Genomic DNA, 21,255 nt, shown 5'->3' with positions numbered 1-21,255 from the left:
GTAAGTCTACAGAAAGAACAATTTGACCCTTGCCCCCAGCTCTACCCTATTCCTTGGATGTCAGTCTTGCCACAGGGCAAGAGACAGGAGACAAGTCCTACCATGCAAAGAGTTTCCAATCAGCTCTTTATTGCCATACTATTAAATATGATACACCTGCTTTTTGAAGAAAACTGAATATTAAAGAGAGCCTAAACAAATAGCAATAAGGAATCTGAAGAAAAGAGAGATAGTAAGGGGAATAACAAAACCTCAAATCTACACTTGAAGACGTAAGAGAAGGAAGTATGTTTATAAAACAAAAAAGGAACAGCATGTTAAGAGGAAAGAATAATAAGAGAACAAAGAAAACTTCTTGGAGATAAAAAATATTACCACTAACCAAAAATTCAATAGCAGGCTTCAAATAAAAATGAGAAAACCTCCTGGAAAGGAAAACAAAATGAAATGACAAAAACACAAATAAAATAAAAGAATAAAGGTGGTCCAAAAACAAACTGATAAGAATTCCTGAAATAGAATAAAAAAATTACTAAAGAAATAAGAACATTTCAAAAAGCCCCCAAGGATAGAAGCCTCCAGTTTGAAGGGGCCCACCTAATACCCAGTGTAATAAATGAAAAATAATCTATATCAAGACACATCATCATGAAATATCAGTGCAAAAGGGATAAAGAAGAGACCCTAAAAGCTTCCAAAAGGAAAAATAAAATAAGTCACATTAGAAGGATTAGGAGAAAAAAAAAGCACTGGATTTTAAAATAGCACCCCATGAAGCTAGAAGACTATAGGCCAACCAAAGTATTAAAAATAAAAAAAAATTGGGGACATGGAAGGAGAAAGCATACACTCTTTCTCAGGAATTTCCTGAAGGATGCACTCCAGTGAAGTTAATGAAGAAGCTAAGAATAAAATGGCACAGGATCCAAGAAAGAGGGATCCAACAAAGAATGACAAAGGGAAAATCCCCAAATACTAACCTTGCAGGAGGCTTAAAGAATGAATCCAGATTGGGTAGAAGTGTAGAGGACTCAAAGGGGAAAACAAAAATGAACAATAGGTATTCGGCCAATATGATGGAACACCTACCAAGAAATTAAGGATAGGTACATAGAAAACTATGCAACTGATTTTTTAAAAATCAATCTTTACTCCAGGAGGAAAAACTCTACAGAAATGAAATCACTGTGTACTGGTCGGTTTTGAAGTGCATACAATCTACATGGTCAAAATGTAAATGATGTTTACTGATTTAGCTAAAAATATGATATAATGATATTGAGATGATGGGGCTAATTTAAAGATGGCAAACCCTCATCTATGCTAACAAAAATCCAAGAGAAGAAGATAATTACTCAAGAAATTACAGTGTAAATGCTTATTTTAAAATATGGAAATAAACCTCAGAAAAGATACCTGAAGGTTTTATAAGTGGTTCCATCTGAGAGAAAAACAGGGGAATAGGGGAAGAAAAGAGTGAAGGAGAGTTGTTTTTTCTTTGAAAAATATTCTAAACAAAATAAAAACAAGTTTCTAAATTTTAATAGTATATAAAACAACACTGCATTAATCAAAGAAAATTAAACGAATTGGGATTTTTTTTTTTAAACTTGGTGGAACCCTAGTCCTTTTTAGTTCAAACATTTCTTTCCAAGAAAAATCACTTCTAAGCAGGTCATTTCCTCTATATAATATTTATCAACTTCTGTTCCCTGCCCACTCCAAGCATGCTGACAGCCAGTACTAGGAAAATTTCTCAAGAGGGATAGTTCCTGTTTGTCCATTTAAAACTTTCCTCTCAATGTTCTAATTCAAGGCCATTTTTTTTTAAAACATATGTCTGAGTTTAAATATTGTACAGTCCGAGCAGTCATTAGCCCACAAAGGGACTTACATATTTTTTTAAACTGTTTCCTTAGTAATCTCTTATCTTTCTACAAACCAATTCATCCTGTACATGGTTAACAATTAAATCAACTTAAAATACCATTTTCTTCATCGCTCCTTTAAACAAGAACCTATAATGATTCCCCACTTTTCATGGGATTGAGTTCAAACTCTTTGTGATATTTATAAAGGTTCCTAGTCTGCCCTGATCTCATCTTCTTGGTCCGTACCTCTCCAAAGTATACCGTCCACTTCTGTTAGGTAAATCTTTCCACCTCCTTTTCACAACATGCATACTGCCATCTCTTGTTAACATTGTGTCCCCAAACTTGAAAACCCTCACCTAAATTATACTGAAGGTCACTGAAATCCTGTAACTTTCTACAAGTTTCCACTTTAGTCTGCACTAACTCATGTTTTCTTCCTTGAACCAGTCATCAATCAATCCTTGCTTCTTGATGTTTCAAAACTGTGCTGGCTCACTATTGATGATGATCACTGAGTTTCGGGCAATGCCAGTCATATAAAATAAAAATAAGAACTATTATTTGAACATTTACAAAATTCAGCTTGATTTAAATTTCTTCAAAATAAACCTTAAAGGGCGCCTGGGTGGCTCAGTTGGTTAAGCGACTGCCTTCGGCTCGGGTCATGATCCTGGAGTCCCGGGATCGAGTCCCACATCAGGCTCCCTGCTCAGCGGGGAGTCTGCTTCTCCCTCTGACCCTCCTCCCTCTCATGCTCTCTGTCTCTCACTGTCTCTCTCGCAAATAAATAAAAAAAAAAAACTTAAAAAAAAAATAAATAAACCTTAAAAAACCCACCACCTACTAGTCAAAAAAGAAATTAGAACAGAGGTCACTGACCTTTTCCCAGTGCAAATTTCCCCCTTCCACTCTCAACACATAGTTGACCTGATGAGCCTGTGAATGAGCTGCTCCCATGTGCACACTCAGGATGAGGGATAATCTCCAACACATTCAAGAAGGGGTATTAGATTGCAAGAGAATGAAGGGTGTTTATGCAGGAACAGACCTGATTTACTCAAATTTATTTATTTTTTAAAAAAGTAAATAATTTTTAAACTTTGGTATATTCACTATTTTTCCTAACAAATTACTTGCTACTCACACCTCATAACTAGTGGTTTTCTGTCAACACAGTTGAGTAAAATTGATTTCAAAGGCAATCCAACTAGCTATTGCATATCAATCATTACAATAATGATTGTTTTTACAGGAACAGATACATTTGTACTTACTTCAAGGATACTTTTACTTTGGGTTTAAAATAGGGTGCGTTCTGGTCTGCCAAAAAGACGATTAAATCATTTCCTAAAAGAAGTGAATATACGTTATTAGAGAAATATTTCCAGGTAATACCTCCAATTAGTGGTTACAAAAAGCTTTCTGGGTTCTGTTATTAACAAAAAAACTTATTTTACTCCAGTTCCTCTGCCCTTTCAAGGTGAGTCCTACTTGTCTGATGGAATGGGAATACCTAACAGAATATCACAAATTCAGTGTTAAAAAAAGTGGCACAGAAACAGGAAGGATGAACATGGAAAACGCAGTTGGTCAAAACAAACTGAGGCCAATGGCTTTTGCCAGGAATCAGATCTGGTGACTTAAAAGAACCATATAAAGAACATGCCTTTTAACTATAGTATATGTCAAGCCTTGTCTCCCCAGACCTACCAACATGACCTCTTATAAAGCTGTTTAGTTTATCACACAGATGCATTGCACCAGGAAACAGGAACTCCTACTGTAGGTATCTGACTAGTAACAAGGACATGATTACATATCTAAGAAAAAGTTGAGTCCTCCAAGGCCCTCCTCTTGTGGCTTCTATTGAACTATCACCCAAGTTGATGCACCGGAACTCAGTGGATGCATTCATGAGAACTCACTGGAACAGACTTTTGAAATTGTTTAATTAAACCCAAGCCATCTTTAAAGTTAAGAGGAGAGTCTCTGTATCCAGTTTGGATGGAGTAGATACAGGTTTGGAAGTATGTACCCTTCTTGCAATAAATACATAGTCATACAAAAATAGGAAAACTATCCAGAGTCCACAAGAGGCTCTGGTACACTGGTAAGAGCCACAAGAAACCTGGACCAAGATCCCGTTAGTTAAGCTCTGTATAAACCTGCTTCACCTCCTTCCTTGGTGGCCTTGATCTACCCAGTTTTGTGTGTACTTCAAAAGGCTAAGACCCTACTCAAATTTATTTATTTTTTTAAAAAGTAAATAATTTTTAAACTTTGGTATATTCACTATTTTTCCTAATAGTCATGCAAAAATTTAATACCCAATGTCAACATCAAGATTTACAGTAAAGTTTCTTCAGTGATGGTTAAAGCAAAGAACTCCTAAAACCTCAAGTTGACAAGGAAAGCAGAGATTTGGAAGATTAGGGTGGTGACCAAACTGAGGAAAAGGTCAGGTGCACATAAGACTAGATAGCTCAGGAGGGAGAAAAATCTGCAGTTTGACAATCTTTTCCCAAGGAGACACTGGGTTTATCAATGGTCCCCGCAAAATGCTTGTGTGAGCTGTGAAGTGTTTAGGGCACTGGAGTGGGGGCACAGTAGCTTCAAAGAAAGCTAGGACCCTGAAAAAGGGAGGGGCTGGCGAATAAGGTAAATGAGGAGGTAGGAGAAGAAACTGTCAAGTTACATGTTTTCCAATTCATTAAAAGGGAAGGAAGATTCAAGGAAGTAAAGCAGAAAGGAATGAAGGGGCTTTGGGAGGGAAGGCAGAGGCAAGCTACAAAGACTCCTGGGAATCAGGAAGGACTTGGGAAAGCAGGTGATTCCATTGGGAAGAGAGGGTACTGGGGTGAAGGCCGCAGGCATCTCAGGAACAACAAAAAACCCTGGGGTGTTTCTAGGGCTCTTGTGGGTAGATCAAACTGTGGGGTGGCCGGGCCAGCACCCGGGGCTGGAAAAGATGGAGAAAACAGGCAAGCTGCAAAGGATGCTGGAAATAAAAGGAGAGACAGGGTTGGGAAAGAAGGGCTGGGAAATGCAGGAGGACCGGCCATCCGGGCTAGGGGGTGTGGGAACACCGGGAGGGGCACAGGGACAGCGGACAGAGGGAGGGCCGGACAAGCACTGACTTTCCCGCAGCACGAAGAGGTCCGTCTGCTTGTCGGAGTTGAGGTCTCCGAAGGCCGCCAGGGTGCCCCAGGCCTCGGCCCCAAAGAGCTCGGCCGTGACGTTGTGCAGCGCCCGCGCCGGGACCGGCCCGACTCCCAGCAGCGCGAGCCCCCCAAGCAGCGGCGCCAGCAGCGCCCAGAAGCTCGGCAGCCGGCCCGCCGCCGCCATGGCAGCCCCTCGGTCCCCGCCCGCCGGCCCAGTGCCGCGCTTGACGGCAGCCGGAAAGCACCGTGCCGCCGGCCGAGAGAGAAACCGCACAGCCCCTACACTCGTACGAGCCGCCACCGCTTCCCCTCTCACTCTCCCCTAGAGCTACACCTCTGACGTTTGGGAGGCCGCGAAGCTAGGTTGAAAATCGCCCTTGCGCTCACTTCCGGCCGGCGCGCCTCTCGACAGTGTCGCGCGGGGGGGGCGGGGCCGGCCGGGCGGAGCTGACAGGCGGCCCCGGGGGCGGTGGCCAAGGCGGCGGCCCGAGAGCGGTGGTGGGGGCGGCGGGGCTCATGGCTGAAGTGAGCTGGAAGGTGTTGGAGCGAAGAGCCCGGGTCAAGCGCTCAGGTTTGGCTGGCTGGAGCGCCACCCCCTTCCCCCGCACCCGGGTGGTGCTCCCCTTCAAGCGTCTTGGGCGGGAGGCTGGTGGGGGTCCTGGAGTTGAACCTGTGCCCGCGTGTGTCCCCTTAGAAAGCAGACTGCGGTCCCTGGCCTTCCTCCTCATGTCTACCCCCACCCGCGCCAAGTGGTGGTGGCCCGAACTTTACTACATGTGTTTTTCCCCAACGCTGTTTCGTCTGTGTTCCCCCTCGGAAAGTAGGTGGTGGTATCTACTAAGCCTGGAGTCTTACTGTTTAGAAATCAGGCGGCAGCCAGGTTCCTGGGAGAGTGCGTCCTCCCTCAAAAATCAGATAGCTTCATTCTTAGATGTGAGTATGATCTGGTCCTAGAAAACTGGCAGCAGAAAAGTGTTGCCTTATTTCATATCTCCCTTCTACGTTCTTCACAAGTTCTGCGAGTTATTTATGTGGCACAAATCGGTGGGGGGGACAGGGCCTTAGGCTGTGAAGGGGGTCACGTTGAGCATGCTTAGGGCTCAGAAGGAAGCAGGCCCTTTCCCTGGGCAAGTGGCCCCAGGACTCATAGTTCCCGGTTGTGCCTCCCAAATCCAAAGCTGCCGAGGTCAGAAGACGCTGCGCAGGCAGTTACAACAGTTGGAAGTGTCCTGAACTGACTTGTTCAAATTGCAAAGTCACGACTTTGAAGTTAGCACTTGTGGCTGATCACTCCTCTAGATAGGATTGAAACTTCCCTTATTTCTGGCTGGCTGGATATAATCTTGAGCTCAAAGTGTGCCTATAAACGGAAAAGATGGGTGGAATGACAAGTGTTCAATTAAGAATCTTTCCTTTTAAAGGATTGTCATTACTATATTGTTGAGAGATGCTAATGTTAAATAAGGAAAGGCATAGTCCTCAGAAAACCAGTTCTGCATTTGCACTGATATTGAGAGTTTTTTTTTTTTTTTTCTCAGCTAATATACCCCATTATGTTTGGGGTTTTTCCAATTTATGAAGTTCTTAGTTGTCTGTTGTGTAGTTTGCCTTTTTTTTTTTTTTAATTTAAAGAAAAGTATCTAATTTCATGAATCATACAGGAGGAATTCATTCAATCTTTGTTGCTAATTTCATTGTTTTTAAACCTTATTTAAAAAGTTCTGCACCATTTACTTAGGTTATTGCAGAACTACCATGAAAGTCTGAGAGAATTTTTTAACAAGTAGTCCCTAGTACATTTCAAAGTCAGTGTACTTACTTGGAATAGTCACATATATTTCTGTTTCACGCTTCTTAAAATTTTTGTGTCATATTGAAATATTGATTGACCGTTAACAATGTGTCTACCTGGGCTATAAAAAGTGTTAATTGGATTGATAATATCTGGTCAAAGAGAGTAACCTGAGTTTTCTTACAGGGAACTGAGCTCTGCCTTCAACATCTATTTTATAGCATTTCTCTTTTCTCTTTAGCATATAGGGTTTATTTTCTTCTCCAGGCTTTATTTTCTCTGAATTGCATGTCGTAACAGTAAGCTCTGAAAACCTACCTTCTCTTTCTTGAGGGAAAAAAAGTCAGATTTTATTTAACTTTTGTTGAATGCAGTCACTTAAGTCCAGTTTCATGTGCAAAGTAGTTAAGTGCATAGTATAAATGTTCGATGTTAGTGTATGTTTATATCATGGTTGTAAAAGAGATACCATTTGAAGTCATTCCTACAAATTAGTTGAGGTTTCAGGTTCTAACTCTGTAAGGTGTTGACTCTAAAGTTTATTGAATGAATCATTTACTTCCTCTGTCTTTAAAAACAATCAACCTGATTCTGTTTGTTACTTTTAGAAGAATATATAAACTGAGCTTAGTTTGAAACTTGGGCTAACCTGACTCTGAGATAGATGGCACTGCAAAGTTCTGAGCATTGTTACATAGTAGCATAATCACTTCACTGCTCAATAGAGGATGCTACACTTATGTAATGTTTAATAAGTGGATATTATATATTTCCTGCCTCATCCATATAAGCAAATGTAATTTATCAAAGCAAAGAAAATCAAATTTTCAAGTCATTAAAAAGAAAATAAAATTATAATGAACCTCAATTATTGCCTTTGTTGCACACTGCATCATGTTAATAACTGCTGACACTGCTTTCAATTAATTTAACGCTGATTGCTTCTAACCTTCACTAAACAGTTTTGAAAATTGCTGTAGTTTAGCCTGCGATGCTTATGATTAGAGTCAACAGTTTGAAATGGCCAGCTCACCTGATGCCATCGTCTCTTCTCCTCCAGCTTTCTTAAGGTCTGGTAAGTGTGTAGACCCCGAAAGGGTCACTTGATAATTTTAAGTACCTTTGTTTCTGAATGTTGATGTCAACCATATGATATCATTTTGGTTTTATTTCCTCTTTGGTGGGCCCAAGCCTGGCATCATTTCTGTTGTTGCTAGGCTCAAGTTTGTAATGTATGTTGAATGTGGCCTGTAGTGGTGTTGTATAGGGCATTAGAAGTGTGGAGAGGAGACCCTGTCTTTACACCAGCTCTATGTGACCAGGGCCTGGGAGCCTCAGTGCCTGGGAGCCTCAATTGTAAAATAGGTGCCTAAAAAGCTTTTTTTCTTTTTTAATTAAAAATTCAGTTTATTCATCTGTTTATGACACAGTACACAAGAGGCAAATTGTTTCACATCATAGATTTCACTTCCAACTCCTTGGAATGTTCATTTCTTTGGCTAAAAGGAGAGACTAGACATGAGAGGCAGGCAATGCTTAGGCAACTGACATAAGGATGGGGAGGGAGTGATGCTAATGCTATCCTCACGGGGACAGGCACAAGGGGACTGTTAGTCACACGCTATTTTCTAGAACTGTTAGCTGGAAACAAAGGAGCACCACTCCTGGGTGCTCATCCATCGTGGGCCTCAGTCATCCCCACCACACAGGTACAGCAGCGCTTTCTGGTAGTCACCCTTCGTGTCTTGCTGGATGTAGTAGTACAGGGACTTGCCGTACTTTCTCTTGAATTCAGACCTAATTTTCAACATGTCCACTTCACTGCGAGAGACCATGATTCTAATCAGGACTTTATCACGAGTCCCCTTGCCCTTCATGATTAATCATGGTCTCCAAGTGGCCGGACAAGGCTGACTTGAGTGCTGATGCAAGTTCCTCTTTGGTCCTTCTCTGGTAGGCGAAGGCAATATCCTGTCTCTGTTCATTGCTGCAGTTGGTCAAAATGTTGACAATGGTGACCTCATCCACACCTTTGGTCTTGATGGCCGTTTCAATGTTCAGAGCATCACGCTCAGCATCAAAATTGGTGTATGCTTTGACCGACCCATATGCACTTGGGGGCGTGGAGTGATCACCCTCCAAGCTGAGCTTGCAGAGAATTTTGTGAACAGTAGACATTTTGAAGGAAGCTGGGCCTGGTGCCGAGAGCTGCAAGTGTCCCCAGTTGTAGAGCCCCTAAAAAACTTCTTCTTTTTTTTTTTTTTATTTTTCTTTGCAAAATGTATTAACTGATGGGGCCATTCACAATTCACACGGCTAGTATTTGCTCTCGATGACTTGATGAATTTTTTTTTTTAATTTTTTTATTGTTATGTTAATCCCCATACATTACATAATTAGTTTTAGATGTAGTGTTCCATGATTCATTGTTTGTGCATAACACCCAGTGCTCCATGCTGAACGTGCCCTCCTCAATACCCATCACCAGGCTAACCCATCCTCCCACCCCCCCTCCCCTCTAGAACCCTCAGTTTGTTTTTCAGAGTCCATCGTCTCTCATGGTTCGTCTACCCCTCTGATTCCCCCCCTTCATTCTTCCCCTCCTGCTATCTTCTTCTTTTTTTTTTTCTTAACATATATTGCATTATTTGTTTCAGAGGTACAGATCTGAGATTCAACAGTCTTGCACAATTCACAGCGCTTACCAGAGCACATACCCTCCCCAGTGTCCATCACCCAGTCACCCCATCCCTCCCACCCCACCCCCCACTCCAACAACCTTCAGTTTGTTTCCTGAGATTGAGAATTCCTCATATCAGTGAGATCATATGATACATGTCTTTCTCTGATTGACTTATTTCGCTGAGCATAATACCCTCCAGTTCCATCCACGTCGTTGCAAATGGCAAGATCTCATTCCTTTTGATGGCTGCATAATATTCCATTGTATATATATACCACATCTTCTTTATCCATTCATCTGTCGATGGACATCTTGGCTCTTTCCATAGTTTGGCTATTGTGGACATTGCTGCTATAAAACATTGGGGTGCACGTACCCTTTCGGATCCCTACTTTTGTATCTTTGGGGTAAATACCCAGTAGTGCAATTGCTGGATCATATGGTAGCTCTATTTTCAACTTTTTGAGGAACCTCCATACTGTTTTCCAGAGTGGCTGCACCACCTTGCATTCCCACCAACAGTGTAGGAGGGTTCCCCTTTCTCCGCATCCCCGCCAACATCTGTCATTTCCTGACTTGTTAATTTTAGCCATTCTGACTGGTGTGAGGTGGTATCTCATTGAGGTTTTGATTTGGATTTCCCTGATGCCGAGCAATATTGAGCTCTTTTTCATGTGTCTGTTGGCCATTTGTATGTCTTCTTTGGAAAAATGTCCGTTCATGTCTCCTGCCCATTTCTTGATTGGATTCTTTGTTCTTTGGGTGTTGAGTTTGATAAGTTCTTTATAGATTTTGGATACTAGCCCTTTATCTGATATGTCATTTGCAAATATCTTCTCCCATTCTGTCGGTTGTCTTTTGGTTTTGTTGACTGTTTCCTTTGCTTTGCAAAAGCTTTTTATCTTGATGAAGTCCCAATAGTTCATTTTTGCCCTTGCTTCCCTTGCCTTTGGCGATGTTTCTAGGAAGAAGTTGCTGCGGCTGAGGTCGAAGAGGTTGCTGCCTGTGTTCTCCTTTAGGATTTTGATGGACTCCTGTCTCACATTGAGGTCTTTCAACCATTTGGAGTCTATTTTTGTGTGTGGTGTAAGGAAATGGTCCAGTTTCATTCTTCTGCATGTGGCTATCCAATTTTCCCAACACCATTTGTTGAAGAGACTGTCTTTTTTCCATTGGACATTCTTTCCTGCTTTGTCAAAGATTAGTTGACCATAGAGTTGAGGGTCCATTTCTGGGCTCTCTGTTCTGTTCCATTGATCTATGTGTCTGTTTTTGTGCCAGTACCATACCTAAAAAGCTTCTTAAGTGATTATCATCTTGCATAATGGAAATAACTTTTATAAATTAGAAATTTTTGGTTAGTGTTAAAATTATTTCCTCAGGTTTTTTTTTTTCCCTCTTCTTTAGAGAGAGGTGGAGGGAGGGACAGAGGGAGAGAGGGAGAGAGAATCTTAAGCAGCCTCCATGCCCAGTGTGGAGCCGGATGCCAGGCTTGATCTCACAACCCTGAGATCATGACCTGAGCCGAAATCAAGAATCTGATGCTTAACTGACTGAGCCACCCAGGCGCCCCTGTGAAGTAGGTATTTTTATATATAATTTCACAGACAGGAAACAAAAGCTCACAAAGGTAAAGCAACTTGCCCTAGGTCCAAGACTGTTATGTTTCAAGGCTATGTGCTTTGCCTTCCACCCCATGGCATCCTGGTATAAGGGCTGGAGGAGACATTGGCACAGTGGCTCTTAGACTGTCATGTTGGTGAGGCCCTTTGCAAGCTGGGTGAAAGCTGATTGCTCCCCTGATGAGTCCCCAGGATTTGGAAAACATTTGCAAGGAAGTTCCTGCATCCAAGAGAGATCACGTTTGTATTCTCATTAGGAATTCAGGTCTTTGGCTGTATCTAGTTTTCCTTTACAGAAGAAAAGGCCTTTGTTTAGCGGCCACAGAGCTAAAATGAAGACTGAAGTCTTTAGGGCTTTTTTTTGTATGTAGTGACCCACCTTAGGCATTTAAAATCTGTTCATTGTGTGAACACTCTGGGGAGAAGCCTGTTGGGGAGAGGCTGCTTTTTGTCTCAAATATGCCTTAAGTAGAATATTCAACCACAGGACTCATTAACAGGTAAATGTGAGGTGAGGCAGCCCAAACCCTGACAGTGGTTCCCCCTTTATTTCCATTTAGATTTTAATTCCTGTTTTGGCAAGATTGAGGAGGAAAATCTTGAAATAGGAAGGAGCTTAAGAAAAAATCACAGACAGAAAAGAATGCTCATATTAAGGAATGAAAGTGATCCTTGTGTCCAGTTGTCATCTGCTAAATAACAAAATAGTATATAATATATAACATTGACAGTTGATTTCTGGTTTAATCTTTGAACTAAGAGAACAAGAAGACATATATCTTTGGACTGTGTTTTCTGTATTTTAAGCACCAGGCTCTGTTTTCCGTCTTGGCTTTCCTAATAAGGGCTTGGTGGGTTTCTGGCACTAGCAAAGTCATTCAGCAGTTATAAGGAAAGAGAATACTAAAGATATGCTTTTATGCATCAATAGTCCTGAAAATTTCAAAACATAAGAACTGTGCTTTAACATTACATAGGATGTTTGAAGGCATATACAAGAAGCATTTCCAGTACCATATAATTAAATCGAAATAGAATGCACCTAGAAACAAAATAGAAATATACCAAACTTCAATTTTAAGCCATCTTAAAGAACTGATTCCTTGTGAATTACTTTCAACATTTACACTTTTTTGGGAGTTCCTCTAACCAAAAGTTAGTAATGACTCCAAAAACTCCTTAAATCTTTTATCTATTAAAATAAATACTCAGAGTGGTTTGCATTTATAGTTTATTTACTAATTGAGAAATACTGCGTTGGAAATGATTTGTTTTCTCCTATTTTTGTTCCTTGGACATTATCATTGTAGGAGAGTGTTTTAAGGAACAATTTCAGGGGCTCCTGGGTGGCTCAGTTGGTTGAGCAGCCGGCTCTTGATTTCGGCTCAGCTCCTGATCTTTGGGTCCTGGGATCAAGCCCTGTGTCATGCTCTGCACTCAGCAGGGAGTCTGCTTGAGGATTCTTTCTCTTTCCCTCTACCCTTCCCCCTGCTCATGCGCTTGCTTTCTCTCTCTCTCTCTCTCTCAAATAAATAAATAAATGAATGAATCTTAAAAAAAAAGGAATAGTTTCATTCAACTGTTATTTTGAAGCATGTCCTTGGTTGACAGCTGAGCTTTTCCCTGGTGCTTTTGGCTAAACACTACCCCATGTTACCAAAAATGAAAACTAGTACCTTGATTTTGGAAAATTAACTTCCAGTGTACCTAGGTGTTTTATATATTGTAACCCTCTTTATTCCTCCTGAATTTATTTCTACTCTTTTGTCTTTGTTTCTGCTTTTTACTGAATTTATTGTGTGTGCATGCTTTGTTGTGCTCTGACTGCTAATGTGTCCGTATGTGCTGTGGTTGAATATAATTTCTTTTTTTTCGACTGCTTAAATCCAAAGAGATAGCTGAAGGTCCAGGTTTTTCTTTAAAGGACCTTGCAGTAAAATGTACAAGACCATAAATTTATAGGCATATTTCACCAGCAAAATAAGTTACCAAATTAGGAAAGGAGTGTAGCATCCAGTATCTCAGATTGCCTCCATTTTTCATGTGACTACTAGTTATACAATGTTAGGTTAACAGAGCTAGTCAGCAATAGCAGTCACATTGGTTTTGCAGTTGAATTATTAGTAGTAATTGTTACAGCATTTTGTAATGAGCTAAGAAATGTCTTGGTGTTTTTACTTTTATTCTTAGATAATAATTTTAAAAGTTACTCCTTCTTAAAATGAAGTATCCTATCTCTATCTTGGCTCCCTAAGTTTATCAGCATCTAAGTGAGTTTATCAGCATAAGACTTGAATTTTTTCCTGATTTCTTTTTAGGTCTTTGATTAATTTCCTTTTATTAATTTGATTTGATGGGCATATCAGTACATGGTAAAGTTTTATTATATATTCTGGGCATAACTCAACTCTTTATTTTACATGTCTGATGCTTTCTCTCTTTTTTTAGCCATGATATGATAGCCTTGTTTTCAGCCTAATGTAACAGTCAATTAATCAAAAAGTTTCTTGTGGCTTAAAGATACCATATGCCTGGGTTCGTGGACCACTGTGGGTTATGGCCTCTTTTAAAAGCCTAAGGAAAGAGTACACATTTTGTGTTCAGCTAAACCTGAATCTCATCCTGGCTTTGTTGTTTACTATCTGTTTGATCTTGAGCAAGTTACTTTACATTCTTTTTGTTTTTTTTTTTTTTGCTGTTTTTGTTTTTTACACTAATTGAAAATTGTTTAATCTCACTAAATGAAAGACAGAACCATTCAGATTAGATTAAAATTACACACACATACACATACACACTCACACATATAGTATTTTGTAAAAGAGACAATGGACTTGACATCTTGAAACAGATATTTTGTTGTTTACTAAATGAAGATCTACATTCACTAAGAATGCAAGAAAAGCTTTTGATAAAATCCAACATCCATTCTGGATTAAACAAACAAATGAACAAACAACCTCTCAGCAAACAAGTGATAGAATGGAACTTCTTCAACCTGATAAAGGCTTCTGAGAAAAACCTAGAGCTAACATCATTCTTAATGGGGAAAAGTTCAGTGGTCTTTTACTAAATATCAAGAACAAGACAAGAATGTCTACTCTCTTTCTTGCTGTTCAGCTAGAGGTTCTAGCCAGCTGAACAAAGAGAAAAGAAAGCATCCAGATCAGGAAGGAAGAAGTAAAATCATTTTTATTCATAAACAACATGATCAATTTTGTAGAAAATCCTATGGAATCTACAAAAAGCTACTATAGCTAATAAGTGAATTCAATGAAGTTGTAAGACACAAGATCAATATACAAATATCAGTTGTTATTTCTACATACTAGCAATGGACATTAAAAATTGAAATAAAAGATAATACCATTTATGCAAGCATGAGAAATAAGAAATACTTAGAGATAAGTCTTATAAAAATAGATAAGCCATGGATACTAAAACCTGTAAAAACACAGCTAATTGAAATTAGGACCTAAGTAAAAGGTGTGATATACTGTGTTGATGGGTCAGAAGATACAAATTTGTTAAAGTGTCAGTCTTCCCAAAATTAATCTACAATTTCAAAACAGACCGAGTCAAAATCTCAGTGAACATTTCTGTAAAATTGACAAGCTAATTCTGAAATTCATGTAAATTCAAAGTAGAAGCCTTTGAAAAAGAACCTAAGTTGGAAGAATAATACTACCTGATTTTAGGGCTTATTAAAAGTTATTTTCATCAAAGTGTTGTGGTATTGGCCTAAAGATAGACAAATAATATCGTTACTTTACATTCTTGAGAACTGGCTTCCTTCTCTATAAAAATAAGGGTAATAAAACCTACCTGAAAGGATTATTATGAGGATTAAATAAGATATTATATGCAAAACACTTGATATTTAGTAGCTGCCTAATAAATTTGAGTTCTTATCTTTCCTAACATGGTCTTTTATAATATTGCTGATAGGTATTTAAGAGTAGGACATACAAAAACAGATAAGGTTGTTTATCTCTCTTATTTTGATATCTATCCTCTAGGTGGCCATTTGATTAAGAAAACTTGTCATAGTAAACTACAATTAGTTTCAATCAGGTTACCCAGAATCTATTCTCATTTGAGTCCAAGTCCATTTCATTTTTGTCAATAATCAACAAGTCTAAAGAAATTCTTTATGACAGTTTCCATGGGAACTCCTGTCAGACAGCAGGGAGAGCAGTCATTATTTTATGTATAGTTAGAGTTTATTTTTGTCTTATATTGGGTATGCAACAGGTTCCCTTCAAGTAGGATGGAATTTTCTGAAACACTTGTAAATTGTATCCTGCTGGGAGCTCTGACCTCTTCTTAGTAGGTCCTGCCCTGTAATCTTACAAGATTTAAGAAATAGAAGCCATATGATGTGGCTTAACTCTCCTGGCATGAATCTCATTGACCTTAAAGCTTACTTTCTTTCTGTATCATTATCCTCAGCAGAAATGGTGCTTTAGATTCTATAAGTGAAATAGTTTCATGAGGAGTACAATGTCTTGTCTCACTGTTTCAGATTGTTACAGAATACTCACGTTGTGTATCCTAAAATCTGTTTTCCTCTTGATGTTTTCTTTATCTCCAGTCTTCTGTGAGGCAAGATAAAGGATAAGAGGAACTTCCAGAATTCCTGATTCTGATCCAGGTGCCTACTTGAACGTTTCCAAATGGGTATATGATGGGCATCTCAAATGAAACCTGGCCAAAACCAAACTCTTATTTCTAACTCCTATTCCTATCTCAAACATGGGCCTCCCTTTATCTTCTTCATCTCAGTAAACTAAACCATTATTCTGCCTGCTATTCGTGCTAAAAATACAGAGGTTATTCCTTTTTCCTTCATCCTTTTTATTCAGTTCATTTGTAAATCCTTTCTACTCCATCTCCAAAAATGTATACTAAAATCTGTCTATTTTTCTCCAGCTGTACTCCTGCCTCCCTAGTTTTAGCCACTTTCATCTCTGGTCTAAACTACTGAGATAGCCTGGAAAGAATTCATGTTCTTGCCTTACTACAATCTGTTCTCTCCCAAGCAGTGAGAAGATTTTTTTTAAACACGTAAGTCCAATCCTGTCACTTTCGTGTGATAATTTATCTTGAAGCATAAAATCCGCAGTCCCTTCCCTTGGATGACCCAAGGCCCCTGGCTGTTGCCTGTCTGTAATCTTCTCATGGAGCTCTCCATTCCTCACCCGTTGCTCTTCCGCCATGCCGGTTTGATTTGGTCGCTTAAGACACAATTTTATTTCACTTAGGCTCTCTGTGATAGCGATTTCCTCTGCCTGGAAAGTTCTCTGTCCTGCTGTTTGGTAGCTTGTGCTTGTCCCTTTCGGTTGTCTTTTAGGTTCTCATCTTAAGCTTAAGTCTCCTTAGAAAGACCTTTTCTTCCTGTCCAATCTAAGTGGCCCCCAGACACATCACTCTTAATTCTAATTCTCTATAGTGTACTTCTCACTATTTGATATTTTTCTCTTATCTTGCCTGTCTCATATGAGAGAAGAGATTTCATCTGTTTTATCCTCTCCTGCATGCCTAGAGCCTAGAAGTACTGGAGCATAATAAATGATCAGTAAATCATATTGCTTAGAAAATTGTATTACTTATCACACCTGAGTCCCTTCTGCCCTTTTTAGAGACAGTGTCATCGTGTGCTTAGTATATAGACTTTAGACTCATGCTACTGGCTCAGATCCCAGTATGATATTTATAAACTGCGTGAATTGTTTTTGTATCTACTTTCCCTCATTGGATAGTAGAGATAATAGTATATCCTTCGTAAGTTCTTTTGCGAAGGTGAAATAATGTCTATGAAGTACTTGGTGGTTGTAGTAGTGGTACTAATAATAACAATAAAGACTATAGTGTTGATGGTGACAGCAGGGACTATTTTAGTAGCTAACTTTTATTGAGTATTTAATATGTGACAGGCAGTGTTATTTTCAGTGCTTTTCATTTAAATCTCACAACAATCTTTTGCCATAGGTACTATTACTTCTCTCTTGAAAAAACAAAACAAAACAAAACAAAACACAGAGAAGTAAACTCACATAAAGTCATGCAGTTAGGATGCAGACTCTGGCAGAACCACTGCTCCTAACCACTGCTGCCTTCCCCTTCATTATGCATAGTGCCTGAGTGTCCCATAAATGAATGGCAGTGATTATTATTTGCATCTTGGTTATGTTCACTGCTCTTCTCTCATTTCAAATTAACGTTTATAGGGTCTCTCTAATGTCACAGGAAGTTTGTAATATATAATACTGGTTTTAGAGAGCTCATAGCCCAATGGAACTTTATGCAGAGCTAAAGATGACTTTGGTGCTCTTGTAGATATAGAATCTCTGTCTCTCTCAGACTCTTCTAGTTGTTTCCTACTTAACTTTGCTGCCTATGGCTATCATCTGCCATTATACCACCTCTAGCAAGTCCATTCTACAAGTTCCTGTCTGGATGATTTTTCTAAAATAAGGAACTGATCTGTTACTCCCTTGCTTAACACCACTCATTAGCTCTAGGTCTCCTGCAGTATTAGTGTGGGACTTCAGTGAATTCTTCTCTGGAAGTGACATTTGAGCTGAAGGAGGAAGTAGAAGTCAAATGAGAAGTTAGGGTGAAGAGGATTCTAGGCTAGGATCTTGGGGATAGATAGCTGGACATTTGAGGAGCACTGAGAAGGCCAAAGGACAAAGCACTGTGAATGACAGAAATAGGAGAGAGAAGATGGCTGGGTTGGGCAGGGCATTGGAAACCTTGAAGATACTTGGATTTTATTGTGAGAAGGAAAGCCATTGAAAATTTGCAGTAATGCAGTGATAAGACTGAGTAACGTTTTATGAAGATCCTCTGGCTACTAAGTGAAAAATAGATTGGAGAGTGGGGTAAGGTAGGGAGCAGCTGATGGCAGAAGCCATGTATTATATGTCTGTCTCTGACACTTAACACAGGGCACAGTGCCAGGCGTGGGTCACTCAGTCCATGTTGGGTGATGAATGTCTGTGAAAGTGCAGATATTGACTCTGTCATCAGTCTAGATTCAGAAAATGTGATCACTTTGTTTATGCATTGGAATCCATTTGCCATTTATTATATAATTTTTGACTCAACAGACTGACTTTTAGAAGGAGGCCCAATTCAACAGATTTCCTGTGTGTGTGTGTAGTAAATTCTTATAAATATATATCTTATGTCATAATTTTTGTCCATATTTTAAAATGACAGATTGGCCATTCTATTTCTGAAGAATAACCTGCAAAATTGTGCAAAGTTCTGCTGTATCTTTTCTTGGTTCAGGCTAGAAGATATATATGGAGATTTGATTTACCTGTTAAGAGATGTTGGGTTCATGGCAGATATAAATATTTTATTTTTACTGGTAAGCATATAGTTAGAATATGTCTTTTATGATTTTGAAGGGAGTTTATTTTCAAATCCCTAAGTAGAAAACAAATAACAGAAAATTGTAATTGCATGTTATATACTAGGTCTTGAAAAATTAGTAAGTGCTTTTTGATGGTTCATTGTAGTTTTCAGTGATGTGGTTTTTTTTTTTTTTTCTTCCCAGAACATTTTTCCTTTATTGTAATTTACTATAGAAGTGATACCAAGATACTGGTCAAAAGCACATGAGACCAAAACCTTTTCAAAAGTAGAAAAATTGCCTTTATTCCTTTTTTTTTTTTTTTTTTTTTTTTTTTGCTATTTAGAGAGGATCTTGCACCCTGAAATTTATCCAGGATGAAAATGGTTTTTACAATTTGTTATTAGCTAAGTAGCAGGTTGAATAATGATCTGAAAACTGTGATGTGTTTTTAATAAATTCACACTTGTTCTCATTTTTGTCACATTAGGCTTTGGCTGCCTTGGTTAGAAGTGGTTTTTAAAAAATGAAAAACTTGTTCCTGTTTTCTATTTTGTTCCTTCTTTTCCTTACAGATTTTATCAGTTACTTTTTACCAATAATGATATGACTACACCTTAGTCCTTTAAAGACAATTATTCCTCATTTTTAATTTCTTGATTTCATAGCTTTCTTCTCTTTCAGTTTGTATTTCACGAATTTCTTGAGGAAGTTGCTTTTGCTTTTTATAGATGAACAGTGACTTCCAAAAACCACAGTGCATAATTAAGTGTATAATTGAAATTGGCCATTTTTATAGGTTCTGTTATATGTCTCATGTATTCTTGGTTGTCTTTCAAAATATACATCTTAAGTGTGTAATTGCAATTGGCCAATTTTGTAGGTTCTGATATATGTCTCGTGTTCTTGGTTGTCTTTCAAAATATACATCATTAGTTTTCAACTTGTTATATAAAATTTTATATAGCATGTATATAATATAAAATGGTTTAATTTTATTATGAATTTTATATAATATGTATATAATATAAAGTGTTACATAAAAAATTTTAAAGCTTATTGTTGTTTTTGCTAATAAAGCAGTAACAAATCAGTAACCTCACACCATTTTCCATGGCCTTCCTTTTTGGTCATTTAAGATTCAAGTCTTATAGCTCAGGACTGAATTTTTTGCAAATATATAGATCCTAGTCATGGAGATGAACAGCCATGATATTATTTGGATGACAGACTGAGTCTTATTGCTAAAGCTGTGAAGGTATTCTGACAAGGATAGGCACAGGGTTCAGGATTGGACAGTTGAGCTTTGGGCAGTATTTTATCATATATGTGTTCATTCCTGGTGTATTTTGAAAACATACATATCATCAGGTGCTTAACTTGTATTTTCTATTATATTTCTATCTTCCTTTCGCTGTTGAACCAGTGGAGAATTTTCTGTGTTTAAAATCTTTTTCTTTATGTGGCTACATTAATTTTTAAGCTTGGTCATAAATATCTGATGGTTGCTTATAGTTAGAAAAAATTAGTTTGTCATAAACATGACCTTGGCTTGCTGTGGCTTTAATCAATGAACTGTTTTTTCCATGAAGTTTTCAGCTTATAGGACAGTTTATTTGTTTGTGTATGTAATTTGCATCTGAACTTTTAATAGTTTCTGATTTACAATGATTTCAGTCTCATTTTTTTTTCTTTCTGTCTTCTAAATATATTTCTTTCATGAAATTGAATCTGTAACCAAATGGCAGTTTGCAGATTTAATTCTTCAGAAATTAAGGGTGAGGGAATAAACCTCTAAACCTACTGTGACCTGTCATTTTAAATATTTTGACATAAGCATTAACTGATGATATATTGTGATGATGGAAATTTTGGCATGTCTCAAGTAACTCTTGTGTGTGAATGAGAGAGTATGTGTGTGTATAATTTGACCATAGACCTTGCTATCTTAATCTTACTATGTTCTCTCTCCTTAAATAAAAACAATATATTTAATAAGTTTTGAAAAACAGAACATCCTATGGCTGAGTGATTTCAAAGTAGGCAGCACTGTTAGTTTCTGTTTTTTGTTTTTTGTCCCTGCCCCCCAAAATTTTATTTATTTATTTATTTATTTAGAGAGAGAGTAGGGGGGAGGGGCAGAGGGAAAGAGAGACAGCAGACTCCATGCTGAGTACGGAGCCTGACAGAGGGCTCCATCTCAAGACCCAGAGAGCATGACCTGAGCCTAAATCAAGAGTCAGAGGCCTAACCAACTGAGCCACCCAGGTGCCCTACCACTCTTAGGTTTTGACCAGTTTGGTGCTATAGATTTGGTTAGGTGACTTCATCTGGAAATTCGTAGTAAGAAATCTGGAGCTCTAGAGAAAATATAGTAAACATCAATGAGGCTTTGCTCATGATGGAGTATAGGAAATAAAGCCATGCCCCACTGGGTGACGTTTCAAACTTTCATACTTCTAAATACATTTTAAAATACAACTTATTTAGAAATAATTATTTTAAAAGGTTCTTTAAACATAATTTTATTTGGTATTATGCTGTGCTTTTGTAGAGAGTATTAATCATTTCAGCTGATACATTTCTGCTTAGATGGGAATTTTTCTGTTCAAATTGAGCCCCTTACAAATATGGCTCATATAAGCTAGTTGGTTTTAGACCTTTAGCTTTTGTTTGTGTTAAGCATCTTTTAAATGGTCTACTGATGACAATGAAGTTTTCATGTTAAATATTTTTCATATTTAAAATTCTTCGTAA

General features: G+C 38.5%; 2 protein-coding genes across 5 annotated transcripts in view; one reads left to right on the top strand and one right to left on the bottom strand.

Moving 5' to 3' along the window:
• Window positions 1–5,417, bottom strand: part of ITFG1 (integrin alpha FG-GAP repeat containing 1) — a 329,904-nt gene extending 324,487 nt beyond the window's left edge. Inside the window, exons 1-2 of the mRNA XM_036120167.2 lie at window positions 5,012–5,417; window positions 3,149–3,221 (exon numbers count right to left, since the gene is read on the bottom strand). Of these exons, the coding sequence (XP_035976060.2) occupies window positions 3,149–3,221; window positions 5,012–5,219 (281 nt within the window). The 5' untranslated portion in view covers window positions 5,220–5,417. The remainder of the gene's footprint in view (window positions 1–3,148; window positions 3,222–5,011) is intronic.
• A 61-nt stretch (window positions 5,418–5,478) lies between these two features.
• The window catches only part of PHKB (phosphorylase kinase regulatory subunit beta), a 289,132-nt gene continuing 273,355 nt past the window's right edge, over window positions 5,479–21,255 (top strand). For 2 of the 4 annotated variants that reach the window (XM_078062849.1, XM_078062852.1), the window contains exons 1-2: window positions 5,482–5,606; window positions 7,790–7,902. In XM_078062849.1, coding sequence (XP_077918975.1) covers window positions 7,848–7,902 — 55 coding nt within the window. In that variant the 5' untranslated portion in view covers window positions 5,482–5,606; window positions 7,790–7,847. Of the gene's footprint in view, window positions 5,607–5,946; window positions 5,969–7,789; window positions 7,903–21,255 lie in introns of those variants that run through there. The other 2 variants (XM_078062850.1, XM_078062851.1) reach the window with 2 other exon arrangements.

The sequence above is a fragment of the Halichoerus grypus genome, chromosome 15, assembly GCF_964656455.1.
Source record: "Halichoerus grypus chromosome 15, mHalGry1.hap1.1, whole genome shotgun sequence".
Taxonomy (NCBI): Eukaryota; Metazoa; Chordata; class Mammalia; order Carnivora; family Phocidae; genus Halichoerus; species Halichoerus grypus.
The sequence above is the reverse complement of the archived record's forward strand: the minus strand, read 5'-3'. Positions and strand labels throughout refer to the sequence as shown.